This window comes from Triturus cristatus, chromosome 10 (assembly GCF_964204655.1).
Source record: "Triturus cristatus chromosome 10, aTriCri1.1, whole genome shotgun sequence".
Taxonomy (NCBI): domain Eukaryota; kingdom Metazoa; phylum Chordata; class Amphibia; order Caudata; family Salamandridae; genus Triturus; species Triturus cristatus.
Window position 1 is genome coordinate 329,225,718 of NC_140593.1, and position 27,503 is coordinate 329,253,220.

Below are 27,503 nucleotides of genomic sequence, written 5' to 3' on the forward strand. Positions count from 1 at the left end.
CCTTTATTGGAATGCTTAGCACGTCAGTGGAACCAGGCTCAAGGTCAACTTTTAGATCTGGTGTTGGTGGACAGCCGCACACATCGCTCTCTGCAGTGGCGGAACACACAAAACCTTTCCAAGGGGCGGCCTTTTCTAGACTCAGTTCCACAGATAGTGCTAACAGCAGACGCATCACTCACTGGCTGGGGAGCCCATCTCCTAAACCACACGATTCAAGGCAGGTGGACCCCTCAACAAAAAGTACTCCACATCAACCACCCGGAGTTACTAGCAATCTTTCTCACATTAAAATTATTCCAACCACATCTCACCAACAAGACTGTCCTAGTTCGCATAGACAATATGACAGCAATGTATTACATACAAAAATAAGGAGGGACAGACTCTTTGCATCTTTCTCAACTAGCGCAAAACATATGGAGATGGGCTATCCCACAAAAGATATATCTTCTAGCAGAACATCTTCCAGGGGTACACAATCACATTGCGGATCTGCTAAGTCATCAGACACAGCAGATACATGAATGGGAACTTCATCCTCAAGTTTTTCATCCATTTTTCACATGTGGGGCCATCCAGACATAGACCTGTTTGCCACACCCACAAATGCAAAATGCCCACCCTTCGCCGCCAGGTATCCACACCCATTGTCCAAAGGCAATGCGATATGGATGAATTGGTCAGGCAGATTTGCGTATGCTTTTCCGCCACTCTCACTCATTTCATTAGTAGTACGCAAGCTCAAACAACAGTCTCTCAAAATGATCCTAGTTGCTCCAACATGGTCCAGCCAACCATGGTTCACAACACTTCTAGAACTCTCAGTAGTTCCACACCAAAAACTACTCCTCTCCCCAAAGCTTCTTACGCAGAACCACGGAGAGATATGGCCTCCAGATCCAGCTCAACGGAACCTGGCAATCTGGTTCCTGAAGTCCTAGAGTTTTGTCACCTCGACCTCCCACCGGATTGTATGAACATTAATAAACAAGCTAGACGCCCTACTACTAGAGCTTGCTATGCAGCCAAATGGAAAAGATTTGTCATTTACAGCAATAACAACAAAATTGACCCACTAGATGCTTCCATTCAAAACATTATTTGCTACTTAATGCATCTACAAAGATTTAATTTAGTATACATGTCCATAAGATTACATCTTGCTGCCCTTGCCGCTTACCTACAAAACAGACAACATTTGTCATTGATTAAGGTACCTGCTATTAAAGCATTCATGGAAGGCCTTAAAAGGATAATTCCTCCCACAATCCCTCCCTCTCCATTGTTGAATTTAAACATTTTCCTTACTAGGCTCATGGGTCCTCCATTTGAACCTCTACACAAATGCGAACTGCAGTTCCTTACATGGAAAGTAGCTTTCCTAGTCGCAATCACCTCTCTCAGAAGAGTAAGTGAGATCCAGGCTTTAACCATACAAGAACCATTCTTACAAATACATCATAACAAGGTGGTTCTTAGAACAAATCCAAAATTTCTTTCCAAAGTAATCTCTGCTTTCCATCTTAACCAATCTGTAGAATTACCTGCTTTTTATCGAAACCAGATTCTGTAGCAGAAAGAGCTCTTCACACACTGGATGTCAAAATAGCTATACTTATTTACATTAACATCTCCAAAGCTGGGATTGCCAGGTGGATAGTCAAATGTATTCAAATATGCTACCAGAAAGCAAAACGCATATTAACAATTCCCCTAGAGCGCATTCAACATGAGAATTAGGGGCTTCCATGGCATTCTTAGGGAACATTCCCTTAGATGACATTTGTAAAGCAGCAACATGGTCTACGCCACACACCTTCACCAAACACTACTGTGTAGACGTGCAGGCAAAACAACAAGCTTCTGTAGGCCAGGCTGTTCTTAAAACACTTTTTCAGACCACTGCAACAGATACAGGTGACCACCGCTAGGGGAGAGCACTGCTATACAGTCTATGCACAAGTATTTATTCTGCAGCTCATATGCCTCGAACGGAAAATGCTACTTACCAGTATGCATCTGTTCTTGGCATGTAGAGCTGCAGAATGACATACGCCCACCCGCCTACCCGGATCCTCTATCTGTTCCAGTGTTATCTTACTTAGATACTTTACACATGTACATCTTATCTGTTTTCTTACAAACTCCACCATTTCCCATCATGGCAAAATACAATCTAACGGTGGAGTCGATGCCCATGCGCACTATCGACCAAGGAAGGAGTCACCGATCTCGTGACTACAAAGACTTCATCCGAGACAACAACAAACTGCAATCATCCGAGCCCAACACCAGATGGCAATCTATGCACAAGTATGTCATTCTGCAGCTCTACATGCCAAGAACAGATGCATACTGGTAAGTAGCTTTTTCCTTTATCAAAATACCAGTTGTCAAAATATTTTTTAGAAGGACTGAAAGTTTATCATCCAGTTGGACACCCCTCGCCATCTTAAGAGTTCAATACTGTGCTTCCAAATTAATGTGTGCACCTTCCACCCTATACGCAAGTCTGTATTGCAGCATCTGTCATGAAAAATAGCATTCTTGATACTATATCTTCAGTAAGTAAATCTGCAGTGGAACCATACACTATGTCTCACTCTAACAGAGTAGTAATCGAAAACCATCCCTTATTCTAAAGTGGTTTCAGATTTTTATATTATTCACATGTTTACTCTTCCTACATTCTTTCCCAATTCTTCAGCACCCAAAGAGCATGCACTATGCTGTAGGTTATTAGAATGCCTTTACGTTTTACCTAGAAAAGACAAAACATTTGAGAAAAACATTTTGACAATTTACACATTTTCACCAGTAAGACATGGCATTGGAGCAGGGTGAGTTGTTTATGGCTTCAACGAAGCTACTAATATGCAGAACATACTCTGCGGACTGACCCTCATTTACTGATCAACCTACCAAAGGCATGTCCACCTCCTTTGAACCCTACTGGCCATTGAAGCCAGTTCTTTGGGAAGCCCACGCTAACATTTGAATGCTCCTAGCACATTGTCTGACCCCTTCCCCACCACAATATCCAGGTTCATTTGTCTCTTAGCCTGCTGGTTACTGTGCTCTGTGGTGGTTTTTAGGTGCTGTCTACCTTGGGAAGAACACACAGAAGGTGTATTGTTTACATTCCTTCCTCTACTGGCCCATCCCTGTGGTTTCCTGTTAGCCTTAATTTTGAGAGTTGCCCACTTCTTCCTCATCCTGTATCTTACCCCCTAGCTTAAGCAGACCTGAGAACATTACAAGAACAGTTGGTGCTGTCTGCTGACCTTGAGATTACGTTACAGAGATCATGAGTCAGTGACCTGCTGTCCTCCTAACAGCAAGTCAGTCTCTTGAATGGCACCTTGCCAGGCTGTTGTATGATCACACTGCTTGGTTCACCTCCCTGAAATGAGTTTTGAAAGTTTCTGGTACAAAATAATATGCCACTTGTAACACCCCCCATAACTGTTTGGAGCCTTGACCCCTACATTTTTCACAGTTTCCAATGTCATGTTGGTGACTAGATGGAGCAGAGTCATAGTCCCCGATTCCAGTGTGATATTTGCCACTGTGCAATACACTTCAAACATCCCATTAAAGATTGTAGGCATTCCGTGCTCCACTCCCAAGACTGTATATGGGCCTTCATGTAACGTGAATCAAAAGCACCACTATAATCCCACAACCCAGAAGTTGTTTAGTCATTATTTATTTTTTTATATACTTTTTACTTTGCTCTGAGATATGATCAAGTGGACTTTGAGCTATGTAAGAAAGTAAATAAATAAAGGTAAGTGGCAATCAGTGTCTTCTTGACAAACAGGTGGCACAAAATGGCCTACATACAAAAAGTTGGTAAACTTAGTCAGAGCCCCCAAAAAGAAAATAGTGGGTTTCCTAGAAGCGCTGCGTGAAGAGATCAAAGACAACATATTACTGGGCTCTATTCCAAGTCCATATCACCCCCAGTTAAAGGAGTAATAAAGAGTACAATCCAAACATGTTTAATACAGAAAAAAAGGTTGAGAAACGAAAAGCATGTTAGAGACTTGGGCATATGTATCAACATCACCATTTGCGATTCTCAAATAGCGATTTTTAAAGAATCGCTATTTGAGAATTGCAAAACGTGATGTATTTAAAAAATTGCAACATTTTTGCGATTTCTTAAAATTCCTTAATTGCGATTAGCAAATTGCGAAATCGCAATTAAGGAATACCTGCCCATTAATTTCTATGGGCCAGGAGACCCATAGGAATGAATGGGAAGTAATTCTCAAATAGCGATTCGCAATTTGCTAATCGCAATTTGAGAAAAATTTCAAAGGTGCAAGGGTGTCATGATGACACCCTGATGCACCCCTGAAATGAGCATGTGTGTGCATATGGCGCACATACATGCCCTAAGGGCATGTATGAGCACCACATGGCACTTTGTAAAATTTAAAAAAGTGCATTTTGAAAGGAAATCGCAAATTACCACCAACTGGAAGTTGGTGGTAATTTGCGATTTCTTAAGGATATTTTGCACATCTTGGGTGCTACTTACATATCATTTAAGAAATCGCAATTTGCAATTTCTTAAATGCTTACGCAAAATTAAGAAATCACTAAATTAGCAATTCCTTAATTTTGCGATGGGATTTGGCTCATACATCCCGATTACCGATTTTTTAATCGCAAACGCTGTTATTTTGCGAATCGCAGCGTTTGCGAGTAAAAAATCGTTTGATACATATGCCCCTTGGTGACTATGTTTCCAAGAAGTCTCAATTACTCATTTGTAATACTTGTTGCAGTTCTCATCCTATTCCAGTTTTGCAGTTTGAACCCACTGAAGTAACATCCACATATTCTTTTATGGCAATAACCCCAAAAATCCAAAAGCCATTGACAGATACATTGCCTGCTCCACAATAAGTTAACTTTGACTTTAAAAGAAAGCTTGTAGGAATAAACAACTCAGATTGGTAGCATCTGGTTTCCAGCCAAAGTTCAGAAATGATCTAGGAGGCTTTGCTAGAATAAAAAAAACATGCTTAAGATCTCATACCCAAACGTAACGACGCCATTGGAGATCATTGTCTTCGATTTCATCGTTTACGAAATGCCGCCCATTGCCACTATAAGTCATATCTGTAATGTTATTCATATAAAAGTAAAAGACTGTCACTGTTGACTGACTGATACATTTCAAATTTGCTACAGTCATCAATAAAGTTTGTTATAAAAAAAAAGATCTCATACCCAAACTTGAAGGCCCTAATTCATGATGAATGCAACATTGTTAGCAAATGGCCTTTTCTTTTTTTTCTTCGCGGTCCTATGTATACTCCTGTTTTAACCTCTAGTTTTTTTAATGCTTGAATGCATTTCCTGTTTTTGTATCCCTTTGTAACTCTTGTCATTTGTAATATTTTTTTTTCCTGTTTAACTTTCCATCTGTTGAACCAAATTCTGATAGAGCTGATAAAAAAAATATCTCAATTTCTCTTTTACAAGTGAGCTATGTAGGATAAGCACTGAAAGCCAGATTGATTTTGGCTCTGCAACCGGCATTCAGTAGCGTGTTTGGCTGTTGTGGATCAATGTTGTGGTATTTTACTTATGCACCCTCTATGTGCTTGACCAGGTATAAACATTGAGCATTTTGAGCATCTTACGACCCAACTCTTTGTTTCAAACAGGACTGCTATGAGGGCTGGGGTGTTCATAAGTGATGGCATGAAGTATGGCCAAAGGTTGACTGCACTTGTATGTGGTCATTCAGATCCAAGGAAGGTGGTCTTACATCTTTCTGCATGGTGTTGATTTTTAAAGGCTACAAATGACTGAAGGGACCACGTCGAAGGGTGGTTATCGCAGTCTACACGGTGTTGTATATATGGCTTAAACGTCTTTGGGCTGTGGATGATGGCAGGCATTACTAATTGTTGCCCAGTTTTCACTCCCTCCTAAGTAGCTTTCTCCTGCTAAAAGCTAGTGAGCGGTTTTCCGTCTTTAATTTAAGATGGAAAAGCGATGCCAGGTTATTCTTGTATTGCTTAAAATGAGTGAAAGTTCTTTGGAATGCTTCGTTTTAGTGCTTTCTAAGGATAAATATTGTTTCAGGCAATAATTTGGTCATACCAGCTGTGGAACATTACATTTGAACATTGTTCTTTTTGTTTAAAATTAGGTTTATGATGCAGCAGTTCGGTGGTTGAAATATGATGAGCCAAACCGACAGTCCTTTATGGTTGACATTCTTGCCAAAGTCAGATTTCCTCTAATATCCAAGAATTTCCTCAGCAAAACGGTGCAGGCTGAACCTCTCATTCAAGACAACCCCGAATGCCTGAAAATGGTGATTAGTAAGTATGGTATTAATAGGTTTCGATATTCTGTAAGTAGAAATGAATATGTAAGATGAATGTGTGTTTAGATTGCAGAAATTCATGCTTTGGTATTAAATTAACTAAAAATATTACAAAAGTCAGTCAGTCTCTGGCATCCTGTTTAGAGACATTAAAATGTAATTCGAGGTTGAGCTTCTTACATGTGCTTTCCCTGTGCAAGTTAGGAATTTTGTAATATGTACTGATTTTGTTCTACATATATGAAGAAACGTTAAACAACATCTGTCTTTTCAACAAACAAGCATTGAAAATGCAATAGGTCTAGCCTTTGATTAAGTTAAAGCCATTAGCTTTGCTAATGGTATTGTATAGTAAAGCAAAAGGCTTTAACTTAATGATAGGCGAGACCTATTGCATTTGAAATGCTTTTTTGTTTTTTTTGCGAGTTGTTCCCTCTGCATGCATGGTACCTGACAAAACCCAGCCGTATTCCTCCGAGAGTTGGTGAAACTGCTGCCGTCATTCCTTCTCATGAGGACGAAAGTGGCTTGCTGGTGACTACAGTGCACCGACGGGAGTATGGTAGTAAGAAGGGGAAAATAATTTGTCAAATTATGTGCCCTCTTGTGAAAGATTTTTACCTCAGAGATGTTTTTTTTTTTTTTTACAAGAATTGCATTACAGTGCAGCGTCAAGCACTGATGGAACGCACACAGGTACAGCGCCAAGCACTCATGGTGATAACACACCATTGTGTTAATTGCAAAGTTTTATATTTACCAGTTTTCAATCAACCTTTATCTTGGATATTTTGCAATAATGAAACGCCGAGCTTAGCAGTTCCATGGCCTGCATCTGTGTTACTCAAGATAAAACATATAGAACGCGGGCTTTGAAAACAGTTTATCTTTCCATATGTACTCTCGAGAAGAGCCGCAATCTCTCCAACTTTTATCTCTTCAATACAGAACTAATGCTGTAGTCTGACTGTACCAAGCTTCAATGTGCTCATGCATGTAAACGCCGTCATGCACAAAGGTGCGCTGGCTGTATGTGTAGTGTGAATGTTTAACCTGCTATATTGCACTGCAAGCATGGGGAATAAATGAGGGCTTATATCTAGGCAGTAGAAGAAACCTACAAAGAGAACTTAATTTCCTATCAACTATGTGCACAGAAAGGGACGTCAGTGGATTTCCGATCATCCATCGTACAGGAAGTGACATAACTGGTTTCCGTTTCCCGCCCATGGCACCCTGCACTCCTCCTCTTTCCCACAAACTACTTAATGGCAACTGCAAAACGGATGCGTGAAGCAGGCACAGCTGTGCCTACCTGCACCGTGTCCATCACCAGGGACCCTGGTTCTGTCCCAAGCCCCGCTACCGTGCTGCACTCCTCTGTGCTTTCAGGCCTGGCTGCCACTCACCGCACTGCTGCCACACTGCACCACTCAACGTTGAACGCGAGTTCACATGTGTCTCCTGCAAGTTCCTATGATCAACCACTCCTATGCCAACAGCATCCAGCAGCCCGCTTTCCAATAGCTCAAACTCGCGAAATGCGAGACCTATTGCATTGCAAAAGCTTGTTTTTTTCAACTATGGGAATTACAGGAAATTAAAGAGAAGTACTTTTTAATTAAAAAAGTTAAGAAAATACAATTTACTCTTCATCACCAAATTTGTTTGTAGAGCCCCAAGAGATACAGTGGAGCAGATCTGCCACAAAGTACAATAACACAAGCATTTGCAATGCAATTGGTCTCCCATTAATCAAAGTTGGAGTTAATGGTGTTGTAAATAACAATGTCTTGTTTATGGAGTGGATGTATGTAGTGTGGAGTTTAATTATATGGATTGGATTGAACTTGTTAGTTGTGGAATTGTGTGGGGTGGAATAGTGTGGGTGTATTTGTGTAGTGGAATTATGTGGATAGTAATTATGTGGTATTAAATTCGCTAGAATTATGTAGAATAAGATTGAGTGTTAAGAAGTGCAAATATGTGTATTGGTATTTATTGTGGCGTGGTATGTAGTGGAATTTAATTATGTGGTAAGCTGTTGAATTGTGTGACATGATGTTGAATTTTGAGGTGTGGATTGGATACATTTGTTGTGTAAGTGTGTTGATTTGAATTATGTGGTTTGTTGTTGAATTATGTGGTGCAGAATGGAAATGTGTGGAGCTGAATTGCGTGGCGTGGAACTGTGTCGTATTGTGAGTGAAATTATGCTAATGGGAAATATGTGGCATGGAGTGGAGTTTATTTGTATGGATGGTTGCTATGTGGCATAGGGGTTTTATGTGGGATGTATTTATCTGGTATTTAGTAGAGTGTAATTAGGTGGCAATGATTAATGTGCACGTATGTGCAAAGGCTATATTGAATGTACTTTATTATCCTTTATGAATAACGGTAAAAACAGCTGCAGGAGGACTATCAAAATTATATGTGTTTGCAGGGCCTGTTTTAGTCTTAGTAAGTTGTTGGATGCAAAGTTACCAGACGGAAAGCGCCACAACATTTCCAAAAAATAAACAAACACAGATCCTGGAGAGGCTGCCAGAAAGAGTACTTAAATGAAGGGTTTCAGGTGATATTACAATTTGGATGCAGCACTTTAAACCATCCCTTGCCCATGACTTGGAAAAGAAATAACTTTGTAAACATAATTTAGGTGGCGATTGCAGATTCAATGAATAAAGCTTCAGCAGCCTTTCAAATGTTTAAAAATGCAAACTCTAAACATGTTTCTTGAAATAGGATTCGAACGCAGAAATACAAAGTGCACAGTGCCTAAATACAAAGTATTGATCTGCTAGTGTGCTGGGTTTATGAAACTGCCCTGGTGACATTACATGTGTAGTCTAATGGCTCACTGTAGGAGGGTGGAGTAGCAGACACAGCCATAAATCTCGTCAGGGAGCTCATTTATGGAAAAGAGCCACCTATCGAAGCAAAGAGGCCCAGCTCGGCAGGCACTCATGTGAGAAAATAAATAGCTGTTGTGTGTGAAAAGTGTGGCAGAGCAGAAAGAATACAGAGGAGCAGGACAGTATGCCAGGTCCGTCATGTGGGGAAAGTGCACGGAGCAGAGAGGCACACTGGCGAGAGAGCCATAAAAGTACAGATGTGGGGGGGAAGAGCAACAGAAGGGAGACCTCTGAAAACAGCCCTGCCGCTCCGCATCGGGGTTGAACTAACGCCAATTAAGTCATTTTCCCTTCTTCCAGCACAAAAATGAGAAACATTGAGCAATAAATCTTACAGGCTATAAATAAATGAATAGTGCGTTAAACACAAAACATGTACAACAAAAAGCACCCGTAAATGGCACCAGAAAATAAAGTGACCGTTGCGTTTAAAAATCGGAATGTTTTTATTTATGTAGCTAAAAGAAAGCACTGCTTTGTTAATTTGCACAAGCACAGTGGCACACAATAATGGGTGCAGACTGCAAATAAACAGCGTGCTGTGTGGTGAAATTTTAAAGAGTGTTTCACGTTTGCAGTTAACCTCAAGGCAAGCGCTTTCGAGGAATTTGAACCGCTGCAGTGCTGGGGCCAAGGTGCCCTCTGTTAGCCTCGGTCGGGGGCACACACAAGTGCACCATTAAAGACCCCGGCAGTGGGGTAGCGGGGGGGGCAGCGAGGATCTGCAGCATGCAGCTGAAGTGCTCCCTGGAGTCAAAGTGCAGCAGCAGTAACCTGAAAAGTGTGAGGAAGAGCTTCTACTTGCGCAGACACACAGTTTTTCGTGCAGCTGGGGCCAAGTGCTAGGAGATTGAAAAGAAGTGGCACAAGATGAAAACAAATGTAAAAAACCATAATGGAGTAGCGTTTATTGCAGTTTTATATAGCGCAAACTCCACACAAAGATACTGGATCACTGTGCATGAGCACCGGTTAAATTACACAAGATCACATTCATGTTTTGAGGCACGGGGAGAAGTGATGTGCCCAGAATCACAGGATTTTGAGCACACCGAGATTCAGTCATGGTTCTCAAACTCGAAATTCTGCAGTTCACGGTTGTAACGCGGTCCCGAAAGTGAAAGAGGACCGCGCTGCAGCCGGAGCATGGGGATCTCTTGTCTTTATGGGGCCATGTGTTTCTAATTAGAAACACATAGCCCCATAAAGATAAGAAAGTGCTTTGCAACAGCAGCAAAGCAGGCCACCAAGTCCAGATCGGAGGCGAAAAGTCGTGAACCCAAAACCCTCATGTTCGAGGCATGTGGGCTGCTGAATTCATATCTGTGCATAGATCGCTGCCTAGTGTTGGGTACGGATGTTTGCACGTTGTTGTCCTGGAAGAGTCTTCGAAGTATCCTGGGATAGGTGACTCCTCCCCTGGACTACAGTGCGCATGGGCATCCTCTCCATCCTCAGATTGTTTTTTTCCGCCATTGGGTTCGGATGTGCTTATCTTGACTCAAGTTAGGAAAAACTTTTTCCAGGCCAAAAGGCCTTTAGTTCGCGTCGGTACTGTTCCCGATCGGTATCGATAGTATCTTGTTAGTTTACTAACTTCCAGAACCAACTTTTTCGCATTTTCCACGACCATCGACCCGTCATCGACGATGGAATCGAGGACACCATTCAAGCGGTGTCCTGTATGCAATGCGAAATATCCCCATATCGACGTCCATCCGGTGTGCAACAAATGCCTTTCACCGGATCACGACGAATCTACATGTATGGCCTGTGCCCGATTCAGATCCAAGAAGACTCTTCGGAATCGACGAGCAGCGAGACTCGAAGCGCAGCAAGCGGCACCGGCCCCGGCCAACATCTTCAGCGCCGAAGACGAAGATGTCGAAGACGTGGAGAACCTACCCTCCAACCCCGCTTCCGAACACGACTCCGGATCGGAAGACGTCGAAGAACAACTCTTTTCCAGAGATGAAGCCGACACCGAGGTAGGAGACTACAATGAGGCCTTAGGGGCCGAAGAGAGTAGCTCCGGTGACGAGCAAGGCCTACCCATACAGACTGAGGATATCCCAGTGCGCCAGTCTATGGCTCCGGTCGAGGGATCGCCTTCGGGCCTTACCCAAGACCTATCCCGTAGTCCTTCGGCCCCGCCCTCTGGCCCGGCCTCGGACATTCAGCGGCAGCCATTACTGCCCAAAACGGCTGGTTTCCCTTCATTGAAACCGAAACCGAAAGCTGTCTTGGTCCAACTGAAACCGAAACCGAAAGCAAAAACCCGTCGGCACCGACCGCACCAAACGAGATTTCGGTGCCGAGCTTGCAGCAGCCAACGTCGGCGCCGACACACGGAAAAAGACCTTCGGTGCCACCAACCCTACTCTGCTCCCGGCACCGACACCATCGGCTCCGACCCCAAAGGTCAAACTGCCTGCTGCGTCTCACGCCGCTTCGACAGCACCACCAAAGGCACACTCATCAAAGACGTCGACGGCCATTACCGCCCCTCGACTCGATGACTCACCGGCGCCGAAGAAGTCCACGCCCGCCTCTGCAGACCCGGTCGGTGCAAAGGACTCGATGGCGCTCCAGGTGCGGCCCGTTGCTGCGCAACGCACCAAACACAAAGCAGTCCTCCAGCACAAGTCGGGCTCCGAGCCGATAAAAGCTCCAGCAGCCTCTTCGGCACCAACCAACATCTCTTTTGGCCTGCCGCCATCCACGGCCCCAAAACTGTTCCAAATCAGAACACGAGTCACCCACACCACGTTCACGCCTGCCGAACGCTCTCCTGCGGAGACGTCTCCATCACATATCATCGACGCCGACACCGGCAGGATGATGCTCCACAAAAGGAGAATAACTTCGGAGCCAGCTTTGGACTCCTACCGGATCCCGCTTAAAAGAAAGCTGCCAGTGGCTTCGGAACCAGTTCTTTACGAACCTCTCCATTCCACTTACCAAGATCCACAGTCCTTCTCTCCCACACACTCCGACACAGACGTTTTGGAGGACTACATGGGTGACCACGTCCCCTACCCCGGAGAGATGGACCCTGAAGGCCACCAAGACCCTGACCAAGCTTGGGATGACCCTGTAGACTCGGGTGCACCTATGGATACACAGGACCCGCAACTCTATGGAGCAAAAACGTCTCCCACAGAGGACACTGCCGCATTCAACGCCCTAATTGAACGTGCTGCGGCCAATCATGGTGTGCAACTCCACTCTGACACCGTCGAAGACGACTTTCTCATGGATACTTTTGCATCCTCAGAAAGGAACATAAAAACTCTACCCATGTTGAAAGGTGTCCTCAAACCAGCAAAGGACATCTTCAAGGAACCCACCAGGGCAAGAGTGATAAACCCCAGGATCGACAAGAAATACAGGTCGGCGCCTGGGGACCCTACCTACATTAGAGGCCAGTTACCTCTGGACTCAATAGTAGTTGCGAATGCTCGCAAACGGGCACACTCGCAAACAACAGGTGATGCTCCTCCCCCGGACAAGGAGTCCAAGGTGCTAGAGACCTCCGGCAAACGGGTGGCGGCCTAAGCAGCTAACATATGGCGTATTGCCAATACCCAGGCGCTCCTCGCTCGCTACGATCGAGCACACTATGACACATTGGAAACATTACTCCAACATCTCCCTGACCAATTGAAACAAGGTGCAGAGATCCTCATCAGGGAGGGACAACTCCTCACAAACGCATCCATTAAATGTGCACTGGATGCCGCAGATACAGCTGCCAGAGCCATAAACACTAGCGTCATGTTGCGACGACACGCCTGGTTGCGAATCTCCGGATTCAAACCTGAGATACAAAATAACATCCTCAACCAGCCTGTCAACCCCGACTACTTATTCGGGCCGGAGGTTGACACCACCCTATAGAAAATAAAAAAGGACACAGACACTGCAAAGTCCATGGGGGCTCTCCAAACGCAGTCCTTTCGGAGCGGCTCCTTTCGTCGCCCCGGAAATAGAGGAGCAGGTAGAGGCCAGGGGTCACAGCAAACCTACAACAAGGGCAACACACAAAGCACCTACGATAAAAACACCCGAGGTGGATATCGTGGCTCCAGCACAAAAGGCAGAGGACGCGGGTACGGCAACACCAGGTCCTCCCCCAAGAACAAAGAGTAACGCCCTCTCCCTTCCTCCCGACCACATAACACCTGTCGGGGGAAGGCTACAAAGGTTCCTGTCCACGTGGAACTCCATCACCACGGACAGGTGGGTCAAAGATAGTGTCAAATACGGTTACTGCCTAGAATTAACCTCAACTCCACCCACAATACCTCCAAAAAACCGTCCTATGTCCTCAGAGCACTTAACGCTCTTACAGCAGGAGGTGCAAAGTATGCTACTAAAAGGCGCAATAGAGGTCGTACCCGTCCACGAGCAAGGTACGGGGGTGTACTCCCTGTACTTTTTAATACCAAAAAAGGACGGGTCACTCAGACCTATATTAGACCTGAGACCCCTGAACCGCTACATTCTCTCCGAGCATTTTCACATGCTCACTTTACAGCAAGTCCTCCCGCTGCTCAAGCAGGGAGACTTCCTGGCCACGCTGGACCTCAAAGATGCGTATTTCCACATACCCATTCACCCCTCACACAAAAAATACCTCAGGTTCACTGTTCAGGGGCAGCACTACCAATTCAAAGTCCTTCCCTTCGGCGTGACAACAGCACCCAGGGTTTTCACAAAGTGCCTAGCTACTGTGGCGGCACATCTACGGAGGCAGCACATACACGTCTACCCTTACCTGGACGACTGGCTCGTTCAAGCAGAGTCAGCCCAGCAATGTGCCAGCCACATGTCCCGCACCATTCACCTCCTTCACAGTCTGGGGTTCTCACTAAATTACCCAAAATCCCATCTCCAGCCCGCACACGTACAACAGTACCTAGGTGCGACTATAGACACTCTGGCGGCCACAGCTCAGCCAAATTTAGTGAGAATCAACAGCATGCAAATGCTGATTTCCAAGTTCAAACCACAACACTCCCTTCCCGCGCGAGTGTTCATGCAGTTGATAGGCATGAGGGCCTCCTGCATTTTCATAGTCCCACACGCGAGACTACATATGCGCCCGCTTCAGGAGTGCTTAGCACGTCAGTGGAATCAGGCTCAAGGACAGTTAAAAGACCTAGTGTTGGTGAGCGGTCGGGCATACAACTCTCTGCATTGGTGGAATCCACAAAACCTTTGCAAGGGCCGACCGTTCCAAGAGCCTGTTCCACAAATAATACTGACAGCGGACGTGTCTCTCCAGGGATGGGGAGCACATGTACTCAACTACACAGTGCAGGGACTATGGACAACACAACAGAAGAAGATGCACATCAACCTTCTGGAATTGATGGCAATCTTCCTGGCTATGAAAGCATTCAAAGTACACTTGTGCAACAAAGTCGTGTTGATCTGGACGGACACCATGACCGCCATGTACTACATACAGAAGCAGGGAGGAACACACTCTCCACAGTTGTCTCATCTGGCTCAGAGCATGTGGAAGTGGGCCATTCAGAGGAACATGTTCCTCATGGCGGAACACCTCCCCGGCAAGGACAACCAGATGGCGGATCTGCTCAGCAGACACAGCCACCAGATGCACAAGTGGGAGTTACACCCATCAGTACTCCAACCGTACTTTCAGCAATGGAGTCATCCAGAGATAGACCTATTCGCCACAAGCGAAAACGCAAAATGCCAAAGCTTTGCCGCCAGGTTCCCACATCCGCAGTCGCAGGGCAATGCGATATAGATGAACTGGTCCGGCAGATTTGCGTACGCTTTTCCCCCAGCACCACTGATACCGCTGGTGGCACGCAAACTCAGACAACACTCACTGACACTCGTCCTGGTTGCTCCAACGTGGGCACGCCAGCCATGGTACACCACCTTTCTCGAACTTTCCGTGGTGCCGCATCAAAGGCTGCGGATCAAACCCGCGCATTTGACGCAGAACCATGGAGAGATTCAGCACCCAGATCCGCAACAGCTGAACCTGGCAATCTGGCTCCTGAAGTCCTAGAGTTTGGCTACCTAAACCTGCCACCTGACTGTATGGACATCATTAAGGAGGCCAGGAGACCCACTACCAGAGCTTGCTATGCAGCCAAATGGAAAAGGTTCGTCATTTATTGCAATAATAATGACATTAACCCCGCTAGACGCATCCATCCAAAACATAATTTGTTACCTCTTACACCTATACCGATGCAATCTGGCGTACACCTCTATACGTGTCCATTTGACCGCAATATCTGCCTATCTGCAGACCAGGCAGCACCTCTCTCTATTCAGAGTGCCTGCCATCAAAGCATTCTTGGAAGGACTCAAGCGAGTCATTCCACCAAGCCACCCACCAGCTCCAATGTGGAACCTCAACTTGGTCCTCACACGCCTGATGGGTCCACCCTTTGAACCTCTACACTCATGCGAGATTCAATTCCTTACCTGGAAAGTAGCTTTCCTAGTAGCGATCACTTCTTTAAGAAGAGTTAGTGAACTCCAGGCACTAACCGTTCAAGAGCCATTTATACAGGTTCACGCCAACAGGGTCGTACTACGTACCAACCCCAAATTCATGCCCAAGGTGATATCGCAGTTCCACATGAATCAAACTATTGAACTGCCTGTTTTCTTTCAAAACCCACAGACTGTCGCAGAAAGAGCACTCCATACACTAGATGTAAAGAGAGCCCTCATGTACTATATCGACAGGACTAAAGTCTTTAGGAAAACAAAACAACTTTTCGTTGCCTTTGCCCCACCCCACAAAGGTAACGCTATCTCCAAAGCAGGTATAGCCAGATGGATCGTTAAATGTATTCAAATTTGCTATCAAAAGGCTAAACGCACATTAACGATTCCCCCACGAGCCCACTCAACACGTAAGTTAGGGGCCTCCATGGCTTTCCTAGGAAACATTCCTTTGCATGATATATGTAGAGCAGCCACCTGGTCCACCACACATACATTTACCAAACACTATTGTGTAGATGTGCAATCAAAACAGCAGGCAGCTGTAGGACAGGCTGTTCTCAAAACTCTTTTTCAGACTGCTGCAGCTGGCACTGGTAGCCGCCGCTAATAGAGGGCACTGCTATGTATTCTATGCACAGATATGAATTCAGCAGCCCACATGCCTCGAACTGATTATGCTACTTACCAGTATGCATCTGTTCTTGGCATGTAGGGCTGCTGAAATTCATATCGCCCTCCCTCCTCCCCGGCGCCTGTAGCAGCTGCAGCTCTCAGAATTACTGTAAGCATGGTCATCACTTTCTGTATCTACTCCATCACTGCCACAATGGCGAAAAACAATCTGAGGATGGAGAGGATGCCCATGCGCACTGTAGTCCAGGGGAGGAGTCACCTATCCCAGGATACTTCGAAAACTCTTCCAGGACAACAACGTGCAAGCATCCGGACCCAACACTAGGCGGCGATCTATGCACAGATATGAATGTCAGCAGCCCTACATGCCAAGAACAGATGCATACTGGTAAGTAGCATAATCATTCCATTGGCAGGCCACCGTTTAGCATAAACGGTGATGCCAGCCAATGGAAATGAGGGGCGGGGCTTCAAGCACCTTCTGAAAGTCCTCCTTAGCAATAAATCACATGCGCTGCCACACTAGGCGAGACCTAAAAAATATGAGGATACTATCAAGTAATGCTGCAGTTATCTCCTTTCTGAGGAAGGAGAGAGTTTAAAGAAATGTTTCTCTTTAGGACAAATAATCTCTATCTTTTTGCTTTGTCTTTATGTCTTTGCCATAAACAGAGACTATTTTGCTGCTATTTTAAAACATCTGACCTGTTCTAGACATGCCTTTGTTTTAATGGTTTATAATCGTGTAATTCTAAGCAATGGACTGTCAGTCAAAACCTATTAGTTATAAGTATAGTGGAGCAAGCAATTTGCTCACTAGCTTAAATTACCCGATGGAACTGTACACTAAGTTCTCATGCTGCTTATTAGGAGCTACTTGGGCAAGAGTGAAGTTGCATCTTACTGAGCGTAACTTTTTTAATCGTTATTTTCCCATTATTGATTTTTGTTACAATCTTCACAAATTGTTAACTCCATAGAGGGCTATGGTTGTGCACTGTCACTTTTTTCTCGATTATAACGACAGAGCCATTGTATAGATACCTCTCTTCAAGTGATGTGCTACATGACTGAATTTATCAGTTAGGATTTCAGTATAATTAGAGCCTGCTAACTATACTTTTTATACCGATGAGTTACTTGAATATTCCTCTAATGAAGAAAAGTGATAAAATGCAGCTGTGCTTGGCTGTACCGGGAGATTGGGAGGCAGTGCTCGTGGTTCCACTGCAGACTGATAGTTGTTGGGATTACACTTGGAGCGAGCATTTGCATGTCTGAAGGTTGTACACTTTGTGAATGTTGTGCATTTTAATGTGCTTGCATTTGGCATAGGTGTATTGCATTTGCAAAGAGTTGAAATTATCGCAAGTTGAGAACAGAGTGCTTCCATAACATGTAGTGTTGAGCATTTGGAAAGACCCACAGCTCATTTCACGTTGTTCCTGGCCAGTAACTGAAATTAAAGGATGTACGTTGGCACTTTTTAGTTGTTGTGAAAGTCAGATGTTGCATTATTGTTTCAGCTGCTGGTCACCCATTTATTTTACTTCAAACAAAGACTAGCTGCAGAAGGTTCCTCAAGTGAGCTACACTCCCACATAGGAACAGATATCCACAGAAAAGCTTGCTCTTAGAACCAATGTTGAACAGCAGAAAATCAAGGCCTTTTTGCACGAATCCCAAAGGAACACCCCTTCACTTTCCTCCCATATGTTTTGTTTCCACCAAAGTACATGAATGGTGTTAAAAAGTTTGTTGATCAGTTAACATTTCTTATTCGGCACAATGATGTTGAACTATGTTGTTTAAGGCCTCAGAAGTGGGTCACTCTCATTTATTCTCTTCAGCACAACCTCCCACTTCCTAATCTTGTTGTCATTTTGTCGTTCACCTCCAATGTGTTGCTGGTATCTGCATGGGAAAGAAGGGGGGGAAAATGTGTGTGTTTGTGTGTGTGTGTGTGTTTACCCCCCCCCCCCCCGCACGCTTACCTGGATCTATAGCAACTCAGGGGCACACTTCCTGCATACTTTAGTAGGCACAATAGACCGACATCTCTCCCTGCCATGTGGCCATTGCTCAGTTTGTGTAAGAAAGTGTCTCTGTATATACTGTTCCCAAATAGGTACAGTGTGCACAGAGTCCACAGTCCCCAGAGGTTTGGCAGAGGCTAAAGTTAAATATAACCGTACTCTCTAAAGTGGTAGCTTGGTCGAGCAGTAAGGCAGTATCAGAGGACAGTGTAAAGCATTTGTTGTACACACTCAGTCAGCAAATGGTCTCACACACTCGAGAACTGAACTCTAGGCCAATGGTTTTGTATCAAAATATATAGTTGTTTTATTTTAGAACCAACAATAGGTATCAAAATATACTTTCTCAGAATGAGATGCTTTAGATAAATACTTTTCAATAGGCAATAGACTTTTGAATGCAATAGTTACAGTTGTTGCAATAGGCAACACAATTTCAAACACAATAGAACATTGAGCTCAATGGGAATTTCTAGTTAAATGCAATTGATTACTTTTTGGATTACTTTTCTTACCACAGGACAGGATCCCAGATTCAGTCCTGGGACATCTCTGTAAACAGTTGAGTAAAAACGTTTTGGTTAAAGTTGTGATTTTTAAGGAATATTATTGTATTTTAAAAGTTGACACAAACTTTTTTTAACATAGAATCACCAATGTTATCCTATGGGAGGAAATTCACTTAGCAGGTAAGTGGGGTTATTGTTACTTTTTCTAACTCAGTGTTGGATCCTGGATCCAGCACCGGGGCATCTCTTCTAAACAGTTGAAAGAATGTGTTTTTGTTATACAGGCGATTTTTAACGAATATTTTTAAGTTTGCAAAATCGACACTTAGAAGAATTTCTGGCAAAAACCTGGCAATGTTATCCTATGGAGGAAAATCAAGTTAGAGGTAAGTACGGTTGTAATTACTTTTCAGGGTCAGTGCTGGGCACCAAGATCCAGCACTGGGATCTCTCCTGATAACAGGTGAGTAAATTCGTTTTCGTAATTCTGCTGATTTTATATGAATATTTTAAAGTTTAAAAACTCAACACTTTGAAGAATTTCCAAGTGAAATCAGTCAATGTTACCCTATGGAAGAAAAGTGAGTTATCAGCTTTTGGGTAAGTACTCGACTGGCAGAGTTAAGGTTCTGGGCATAGACTCAGGGGTCTCACAGGGTCAGGTAAGTACAGTTGTTACACCCTCAGCGGCACAGGAGCAGCCGGGTGCAGTGTGAGTTATGCCCAATGTTATACTATGGGAGGCAGGGGGCCTTTGGTTGGTGGCTAGCAGACCACGCGGCTCTGGGAGCTGGGTTCCTGGTCACTTGCTCAGGGCAAATGGGGAAGTAGATTAGAGTAGAGGTTGCACTGCCAGGGGCACATGGGCGGCTGGGTGCAGGGTGCTTTTGAGCCGTCGGGCGCTCAATGGATTTCAATGGAGAAGCTCAAGCATGAACTAAGGCTGCAAGCTCGGGGCGAAGATTCTTCAGGTGTGACCACCACTTCGAGAGGTAAGTTGGGTAGTTGGAGAATAGGTAGGCACCCAGGAGTTGGGCACAGGGGGCCACAGGGCGCCGGGTGCAGGGGTGTCTTTTGCCGTCGGGAAATCTTACCCTCAGCTGGTCGCGCTTGGAGGGGTCCCTGGTTCTGAGGCTGCAGGCATCGTCAGGAGCGTCAAGGTGGGTCCTTGGGTGCTGGATACAGGGTCACAGTCGCCGGGGGGACGTCCTAGTGGTCTTTGTTCACTCCAGCACAGGCCAGGCTTGGCGGGTGCAGAGTGTGCAGGGTTCGCGGTTCCTGGGTGATGGGCTTGTTACTTGCTTTGAGCAGTACCACTGCTCGTGGGAGTCCCAGGTAGTTAGAGTCACAAGGCAGTCAGGTCCTCCAGGGTTTTTGAGGTTGCTGACCACTGGAGACGCCGGGGTTTAGCAGGAGCAGGTTCGAGGGTCGACAGGCCTGTAGGGCTGGGACCAAATCAGTTGGTGTCTTCCTCTTGTTAGCAGCTGCACGGCGGGTCTTCTTGTTTCTTCTTCTTCTTTCTTGTTTCAGAATCTGGATCTGAGGAAGGAAGGTTCAGGGTGCCCCTAAATACTAAATTTAGGTGCGTTACAGGTAGGTAAAGGGCAGGGGCCAATGGGTCCCCTCCCCTTGGGTGGGTACACCCCCTATCCTGCCACTCTCCCGTGGGAGGGGGGCAGTAGCCTGGTCCTGATTGGGCAGGGCTTCCCATCTTCAAGATGGCGAGAGCCCAGAGATGTGCTTCACCTCGCCTCCCCCACCTGAGGGGTGGGGTTGGCAGAGGCTGGCACACCTCCTTTCCTTCCTTGGGGTTTACGGCCAGTCTTCTCGCCAGACTGGGGGTCAGGACCAGTAGGGTCCAGTTGCTGAGTACAGCAAGTGGCCTGGAGAAGCTTTTAAGCTTCCCCTGCCCATCCTGGGGGAGGAGACCTAGCACCTCGCCCAGGATGTGCATTGTTGCAGGCCCAGGAGAGCGGATGGCTCTCTACCCAGGGGTCCAGCAACATGTCTGCTGTGTGGCAGCCTAGGCAGCCCCCCAGGCAAGACGTGGATTGTAGGTTAGGTTAAGGGGGCATCTCTAAGATGCCCTCTGTTGTGCATTGTACATTAAATCCCAAACTGGCATCAGTGCGGGATTAATGTGCTGAGAAGTTTGGTACCAAACTTCTCAGTCTTCAGTGTAGCCATCATGGTGTTGTGGAGTTCGTGTTGACTATCTCCCAGCACCATATACTCTTAAATGGCAGCACTGCACTTACAGTGCCCAGGAATGGACCTGGGTACTGTAGGGGCACAGGGCTCATGCACCTGTACCCACACCACTGGCATAGGGCACCCAGATAGAGGGGTGGCTGATGTATGCCAGGGCAGTGTGTATTGTGGGCATGGCACACAGGGATGTGTAAAATTTTAAAAAGTCAGCGCACTACATATAAATACACGAAACAACTATGTAAATGAATTTTGACAAAATTCACTACCAATGTGAAACAATTAGTGCGTGCAAACCAGAGAAGGTAGCCAACATGGGACAAAACACTAGAAAGCAGGTGAAACAACACCTGTATACCGGATGCACAGCAATGATAGGAAATGAAAACTGATAAACAATGTACACTAAACAGAACAAACTGTCATCATTGAAGAAAAACATCACATATTGAGATTGAACAAAAATTGTGATCCTTTAATTATTGGGCTTTAAAGAATCAAATTGAGATGCAATTACATTTTTGTTAAACAGAAATAATACTTAGATCCTTAAAAGAACATGTCAGTAGTAAATCTCAGTTAATTTGAGAAAAAAACATCAACGTAACAATTGTGTCACAGAAGAGATTGACGCTGCTGTGATCGATGCCCAATGCATTTCGGGATTGTCCAGAATCCCTTCTTCAGGGGCCTGTGTGAAAACATGAAGCAAGAAATACACATAGTTTTGCAACAAATAATGTTTGAAGATAAAAAAGTTGGGAAACAGATACATCGTACCAAGCCAGAGTGATAAAAACACACCTGTACGTGTGCAAGTCCAAACAATAATCAACAATGTGGGAGAACGTGAAAGCAGTGACTGAAAGCTGTGTCTGAAATCAAATATCATGTGTAGAGGAAGATAGAAGAAAAATAGAACGCTAATAACCACACCCTTGGTGAGCAACACATGTGATGTGAAGAAAAGAAGAAAGAAAAAAGAAATATTGAACAATGTGATGCTGAATGAACAGCCCTTACTTAAAAATACGAAATTCTGGTATGTTGATGCTAACCACAGGAGAGTCTGTCCACTCTAATTCAGAATAGCACAAGAAAGTGATGTTCAAATACTGCCGGTACAAAAGGGAGGGGGGGGGTGAGAACAAAAGGGGGTGGTGATGGACGGAGCATCAGAACCAATCAAACACTCCCACCCAGTCAACAGATCTGGGTTTGATCCATCACCGTTCTTTAGCCCACTCTGCCACCCCAGTTCAGACATGGCCATATGCAAATCAGTCTGACCCTGTGCCTCATGGGAACAGTCCAGCCCGAACTGCCTAGCCATGCCTTCCCTGGACCGGAAACAAGCTTCCTAGGACCGGTTTCTGGCATTTCAGCCATCTTCAGCCAGGCTTGCTTGAATCCAGTGGCAAAGTGAGCAAGGGACTCACGTCTGAGCATACCCTGCCAACTTATGGCGAACAAAGCGGTACAAAAGGGGGTGGTGATGGACGGAGCATCAGAACCAATCAAACACTCCCACCCAGTCAACAGATCTGGGTTTGATCCATCACCGTTCTTTAGCCCACTCTGCCACCCCAGTTCAGACATGGCCATATGCAAATCAGTCTGACCCTGTGCCTCATGGGAACAGTCCAGCCCGAACTGCCTAGCCATGCCTTCCCTGGACCGGAAACAAGCTTCCTAGGACCGGTTTCTGGCATTTCAGCCATCTTCAGCCAGGCTTGCTTGAATCCAGTGGCAAAGTGAGCAAGGGACTCACGTCTGAGCATACCCTGCCAACTTATGGCGAACAAAGCGGTACAAAAGGGGGTGGTGATGGACGGAGCATCAGAACCAATCAAACGCTCACACCCAGTCAACAGATCTGGGTTTGATCCATCACCGTTCTTTAGCCCACTCTGCCACCCCAGTTCAGACATGGCCATATGCAAATCAGTCTGACCCTGTGCCTCATGGGAACTGTCCAGCCCGAACTGCCAAGCCATGCCTTCCCTGGACCGGAAACAAGCTTCCTAGGACCGGTTTCTGACATTTCAGCCAGGCTTGCTTGAATCCAGTGGCAAAGTGAGCAAGGGACTCACGTCTGAGCATACCCTGCCAACTTATGGCGAACAAAGCGGTACAAAAGGGGGTGGTGATGGACGGAGCATCAGAACCAATCAAACACTCACACCCAGTCAACAGATCTGGGTTTGATCCATCACCGTTCTTTTGCCCACTCTGCCACCCCAGTTCAGACATGGCCAAATGCAAATCAGTCTGACCCTGTGCCTCATGGGAACAGTCCAGCCCGAACTGCCAAGCCATGCCTTCCCTGGACCGGAAACAAGCTTACTAGGACCGGTTTCTGGCATTTCAGCCGTCTGAAGCCAGGCTTGCTTGAATCCAGTGGCAAAGTGAGCAAGGGACTCACGTCTGAGCATACCATGCCAACTTATGGCGAACAAAGAGGTACAAAAGACGGTGGTGATGGACGGAGCATCAGAACCAATCAAACACTCACACCCAGTCAACAGATCTGGGTTTGATCCCTCACCGTTCTTTAGCCCACTCTGCCACCCCAGTTCAGACATGGCCATATGCAAATCAGTCTGACCCTGTGCCTCATGGGAATAGTCCAGCCCGAACTGCCAAGCCATGCCTTCCCTGGACCGGAAACAAGCTTCCTAGGACCGGTTTCTGGCATTTCAGCCGTCTTCAGCCAGCTTGCTTGAATCCAGTGGCAAAGTGAGCAAGGGACTCACGTCTGAGCATACCCTGCCAATTTATGGCGAACAAAGCGGTACAAAAGGGGGTGGTGATGGACGGAGCATCAGAACCAATCAAACACTCACACCCAGTCAACAGATCTGGGTTTGATCCATCACCGTTCTTTAGCCCACTCTGCCACCCCAGTTCAGACATGGCCATATGCAAATCAGTCTGTCCCTGTGCCTCATGGGAATAGTCCAGCCCGAACTGCCAAGCCATGCCTTCCCTGGACCGGAAACAAGCTTCCTAGGACCGGTTTCTGGCATTTCAGCCGTCTTCAGCCAGCTTGCTTGAATCCAGTGGCAAAGTGAGCAAGGGACTCACGTCTGAGAATACCCTGCCAATTTATGGCAAACAAAGCGGTACAAAAGGGGGTGGTGATGGACGGAGCATCAGAACCAATCAAACACACACCCAGTCAACAGATCTGGGTTTGATCCATCACCGTTCTTTAGCCCACTCTGCCACCCCAGTTCAGACATGGCCATATGCAAATCAGTCTGACCCTGTGCCTCATGGGAACAGTCCAGCCCGAACTGCCAAGCCATGCCTTCCCTGGACCGGAAACAAGCTTCCTAGGATCTAAGTATTATTTCTGTTTAACAAAAATGTCATTGCATCTCAATTTGATTCTTTAAAGCTCAATAATTAAAGGATCACAATTTTTGTTCAATCCAACAAGGTATCCCACCTTTGAGGACAAACACGAGTGAACCAGCGGATTCTGCATCTTTAAACAGCATTCCTTTATTCTTAAAACCGGAACACAGAAGCGCTCATTTAAAATATCCAGCCCTACGCGTTTCGGAACTCCTGCTCCTTGCTCACGGGCCTCCGGCAATGTTCAAAGGCAGATTTAAGCATGGAGAACCATTTTCAATACTTTTATAGGCCCCGCCCCCTAGTGGGCTTAATTAGTGAAAGAGTTCTGGGACTCGTAGTTTTCCCCATGCTATTAATTAATTCCTCCAGTGGATTCCACCTTTTTGAACAAACAATGCTGCCCAATTTAAGCTCTCCAGTGAGCTACAAGCACCCGATTCCGGCTATTAAATGATACCAGTTCAAACCTGCATCAGCAAACACAGGCAGTCTGTGTGCAGCAGCCCACTTCCTTTTCGTGGCAGTTCGTCCTCACGACCGGGACTGGCCGTAATATATGCTCCAACAAGGTATCCCTCCTTTGAGGACAAACACGAGTGAACCAGCGGATTCTGCATCTTTAAACAGCATTCCTTTATTCTTAAAACCGGAACACAGAAGCGCTCATTTAAAATATCCAGCCCTACGCGTTTCGGAGCTCCTGCTCCTTGCTCACGGGCCTCCGGCAATGTTCTAAGGCAGATTTTAGCATGGAGAACCATTTTCAATACTTTTATAGGCCCCGCCCCCTAGTGGGCTTAATTAGTGAAAGAGTTCTGGGACTCGTAGTTTTCCCCATGCTATTAATTAATTCCTCCAGTGGATTCCACCTTTTTGAACAAACAATGCTGCCCAATTTAAGCTCTCCAGTGAGCTACAAGCACCCGATTCCGGCTATTAAATGATACCAGTTCAAACCTGCTTCAGCAAACACAGGCAGTCTGTGTGCAGCAGCCCACTTCCTTTTCGTGGCAGTTCGTCCTCACGACCGGGACTGGCCGTAATATATGCTCCAACAAGGTATCCCACCTTTGAGGACAAACACGAGTGAACCAGCGGATTCTGCATCTTTAAACAGCATTCCTTTATTCTTAAAACCGGAACACAGAAGCGCTCATTTAAAATATCCAGCCCTACGCGTTTCGGAGCTCCTGCTCCTTGCTCACGGGCCTCCGGCAATGTTCAAAGGCAGATTTTAGCATGGAGAACCATTTTCAATACTTTTATAGGCCCCGCCCCCTAGTGGGCTTAATTAGTGAAAGAGTTCTGGGACTCGTAGTTTTCCCCATGCTATTAATTAATTCCTCCAGTGGATTCCACCTTTTTGAACAAACAATGCTGCCCAATTTAAGCTCTCCAGTGAGCTACAAGCACCCGATTCTGGCTATTAAATGATACCAGTTCAAACCTGCATCAGCAAACACAGGCAGTCTGTGTGCAGCAGCCCACTTCCTTTTCGTGGCAGTTCGTCCTCACGACCGGGACTGGCCGTAATATATGCTCCAACAAGGTATCCCACCTTTGAGGACAAACACGAGTGAACCAGCGGATGCTGCATCTTTAAACAGCATTCCTTTATTCTTAAAACCGGAACACAGAAGCGCTCATTTAAACTACGAGTCCCAGAACTCTTTCACTAATTAAGCCTACTAGGGGGCGGGGCCTATAAAAGTATTGAAAATGGTTCTCCATGCTAAAATCTGCCTTTGAACATTGCCGGAGGCCCGTGAGCAAGGAGCAGGAGCTCCGAAACGCGTAGGGCTGGATATTTTAAATGAACGCTTCTGTGTTCCTGTTTTAAGAATAAAGGAATGCTGTTTAAAGATGCAGAATCCGCTGGTTCACTCGTGTTTGTCCTCAAAGGTGGGATACCTTGTTGGAGCATATATATATATTTGAGGTGAGCAAATCTAGAGTGTCGCTGGTGTTGAGAGTGCTCCATACAGGAACTGCTTTCCACCTAAACTTGAGAACTACCCAGAGTTCTCTGCTTCTTTTTTGCATAATGTATTCGTCACTCTATGCCTGAAAGGGTATTTTTTTGACTTATACTGGGTGCTCCCTTGTGTCTGGACAAAGCTATACCTCTCTGAAAAGCTCTAATTAGAGCGAAACACTGTGTCAGGGGTTGCTTTTACTCATTTCAGGTTGGCTTGATTGGTATTTTATCAATTCAAAGCTGTAATACTGTGCCTGGAGTGGTAATTGGCTTTTGTCATTTTACAGCTGGGCAAGGACAGCACTGTGCTAGTCCTATGCTTAAAGACTTTGCTGTAGAAATGGCAAAAGACTTTGTCCTTTTCTATCTCGGCGTGGATGGCACTGTGCTAATCCTATGCTTAAAGATTTTGATAGAAAAACAGACATTTGAGGTGAGCAAATCTAGAGTGTCGCTGGTGTTGAGAGTGCTCCATACAGGAACTGCTTTCCACCTAAACTTGAGAACTACCCAGAGTTCTCTGCTTCTTTTTTGCATATATATATATATATATATATATATATATATATATATATATATATATATATATATATATATATATATATATATATATATATATATATATATATATATTTTTTTTTTTTTTTTTTTTTTTTTTAAAGCTCCGTTTTGCCCCCAGGCGGAGATGCATTCGAAAGAAGACTTGTGGCATTTATTCAGGTAAAGAAAGCTCAGCTCCCCCATCGTGAACACAGCCAGGAAACAGATTGTAGCCTGACGCGTTTCAGAGCTTAAAGCACCTTCCTCAGAGGCTCGGCATAACCACGTGCTTGCTGACACACCCACTTATGTACGCCCTCCGATGGGCTGCTCCAATGAGCCAAACGCATAGTCTTATGGACTTTGTGGTTTGTGCCTTCGCTAAAATCCTGAATGGATGCACATTTCATTTTCCTGTGTCCCACTAGGAAGTCCAGAATGGAC

At 45.4% G+C, this 27,503-nt stretch overlaps 1 protein-coding gene across 1 annotated transcript in view; it reads left to right on the forward strand.

Annotated features, from left to right (window-relative positions):
• Positions 1-27,503, forward strand: part of KLHL7 (kelch like family member 7) — a 428,793-nt gene that overhangs the window by 186,934 nt on the left and 214,356 nt on the right. The window contains exon 6 of the mRNA XM_085631525.1: positions 6,182-6,356. Coding sequence (XP_085487651.1) covers positions 6,182-6,356 — 175 coding nt within the window. The remainder of the gene's footprint in view (positions 1-6,181; positions 6,357-27,503) is intronic.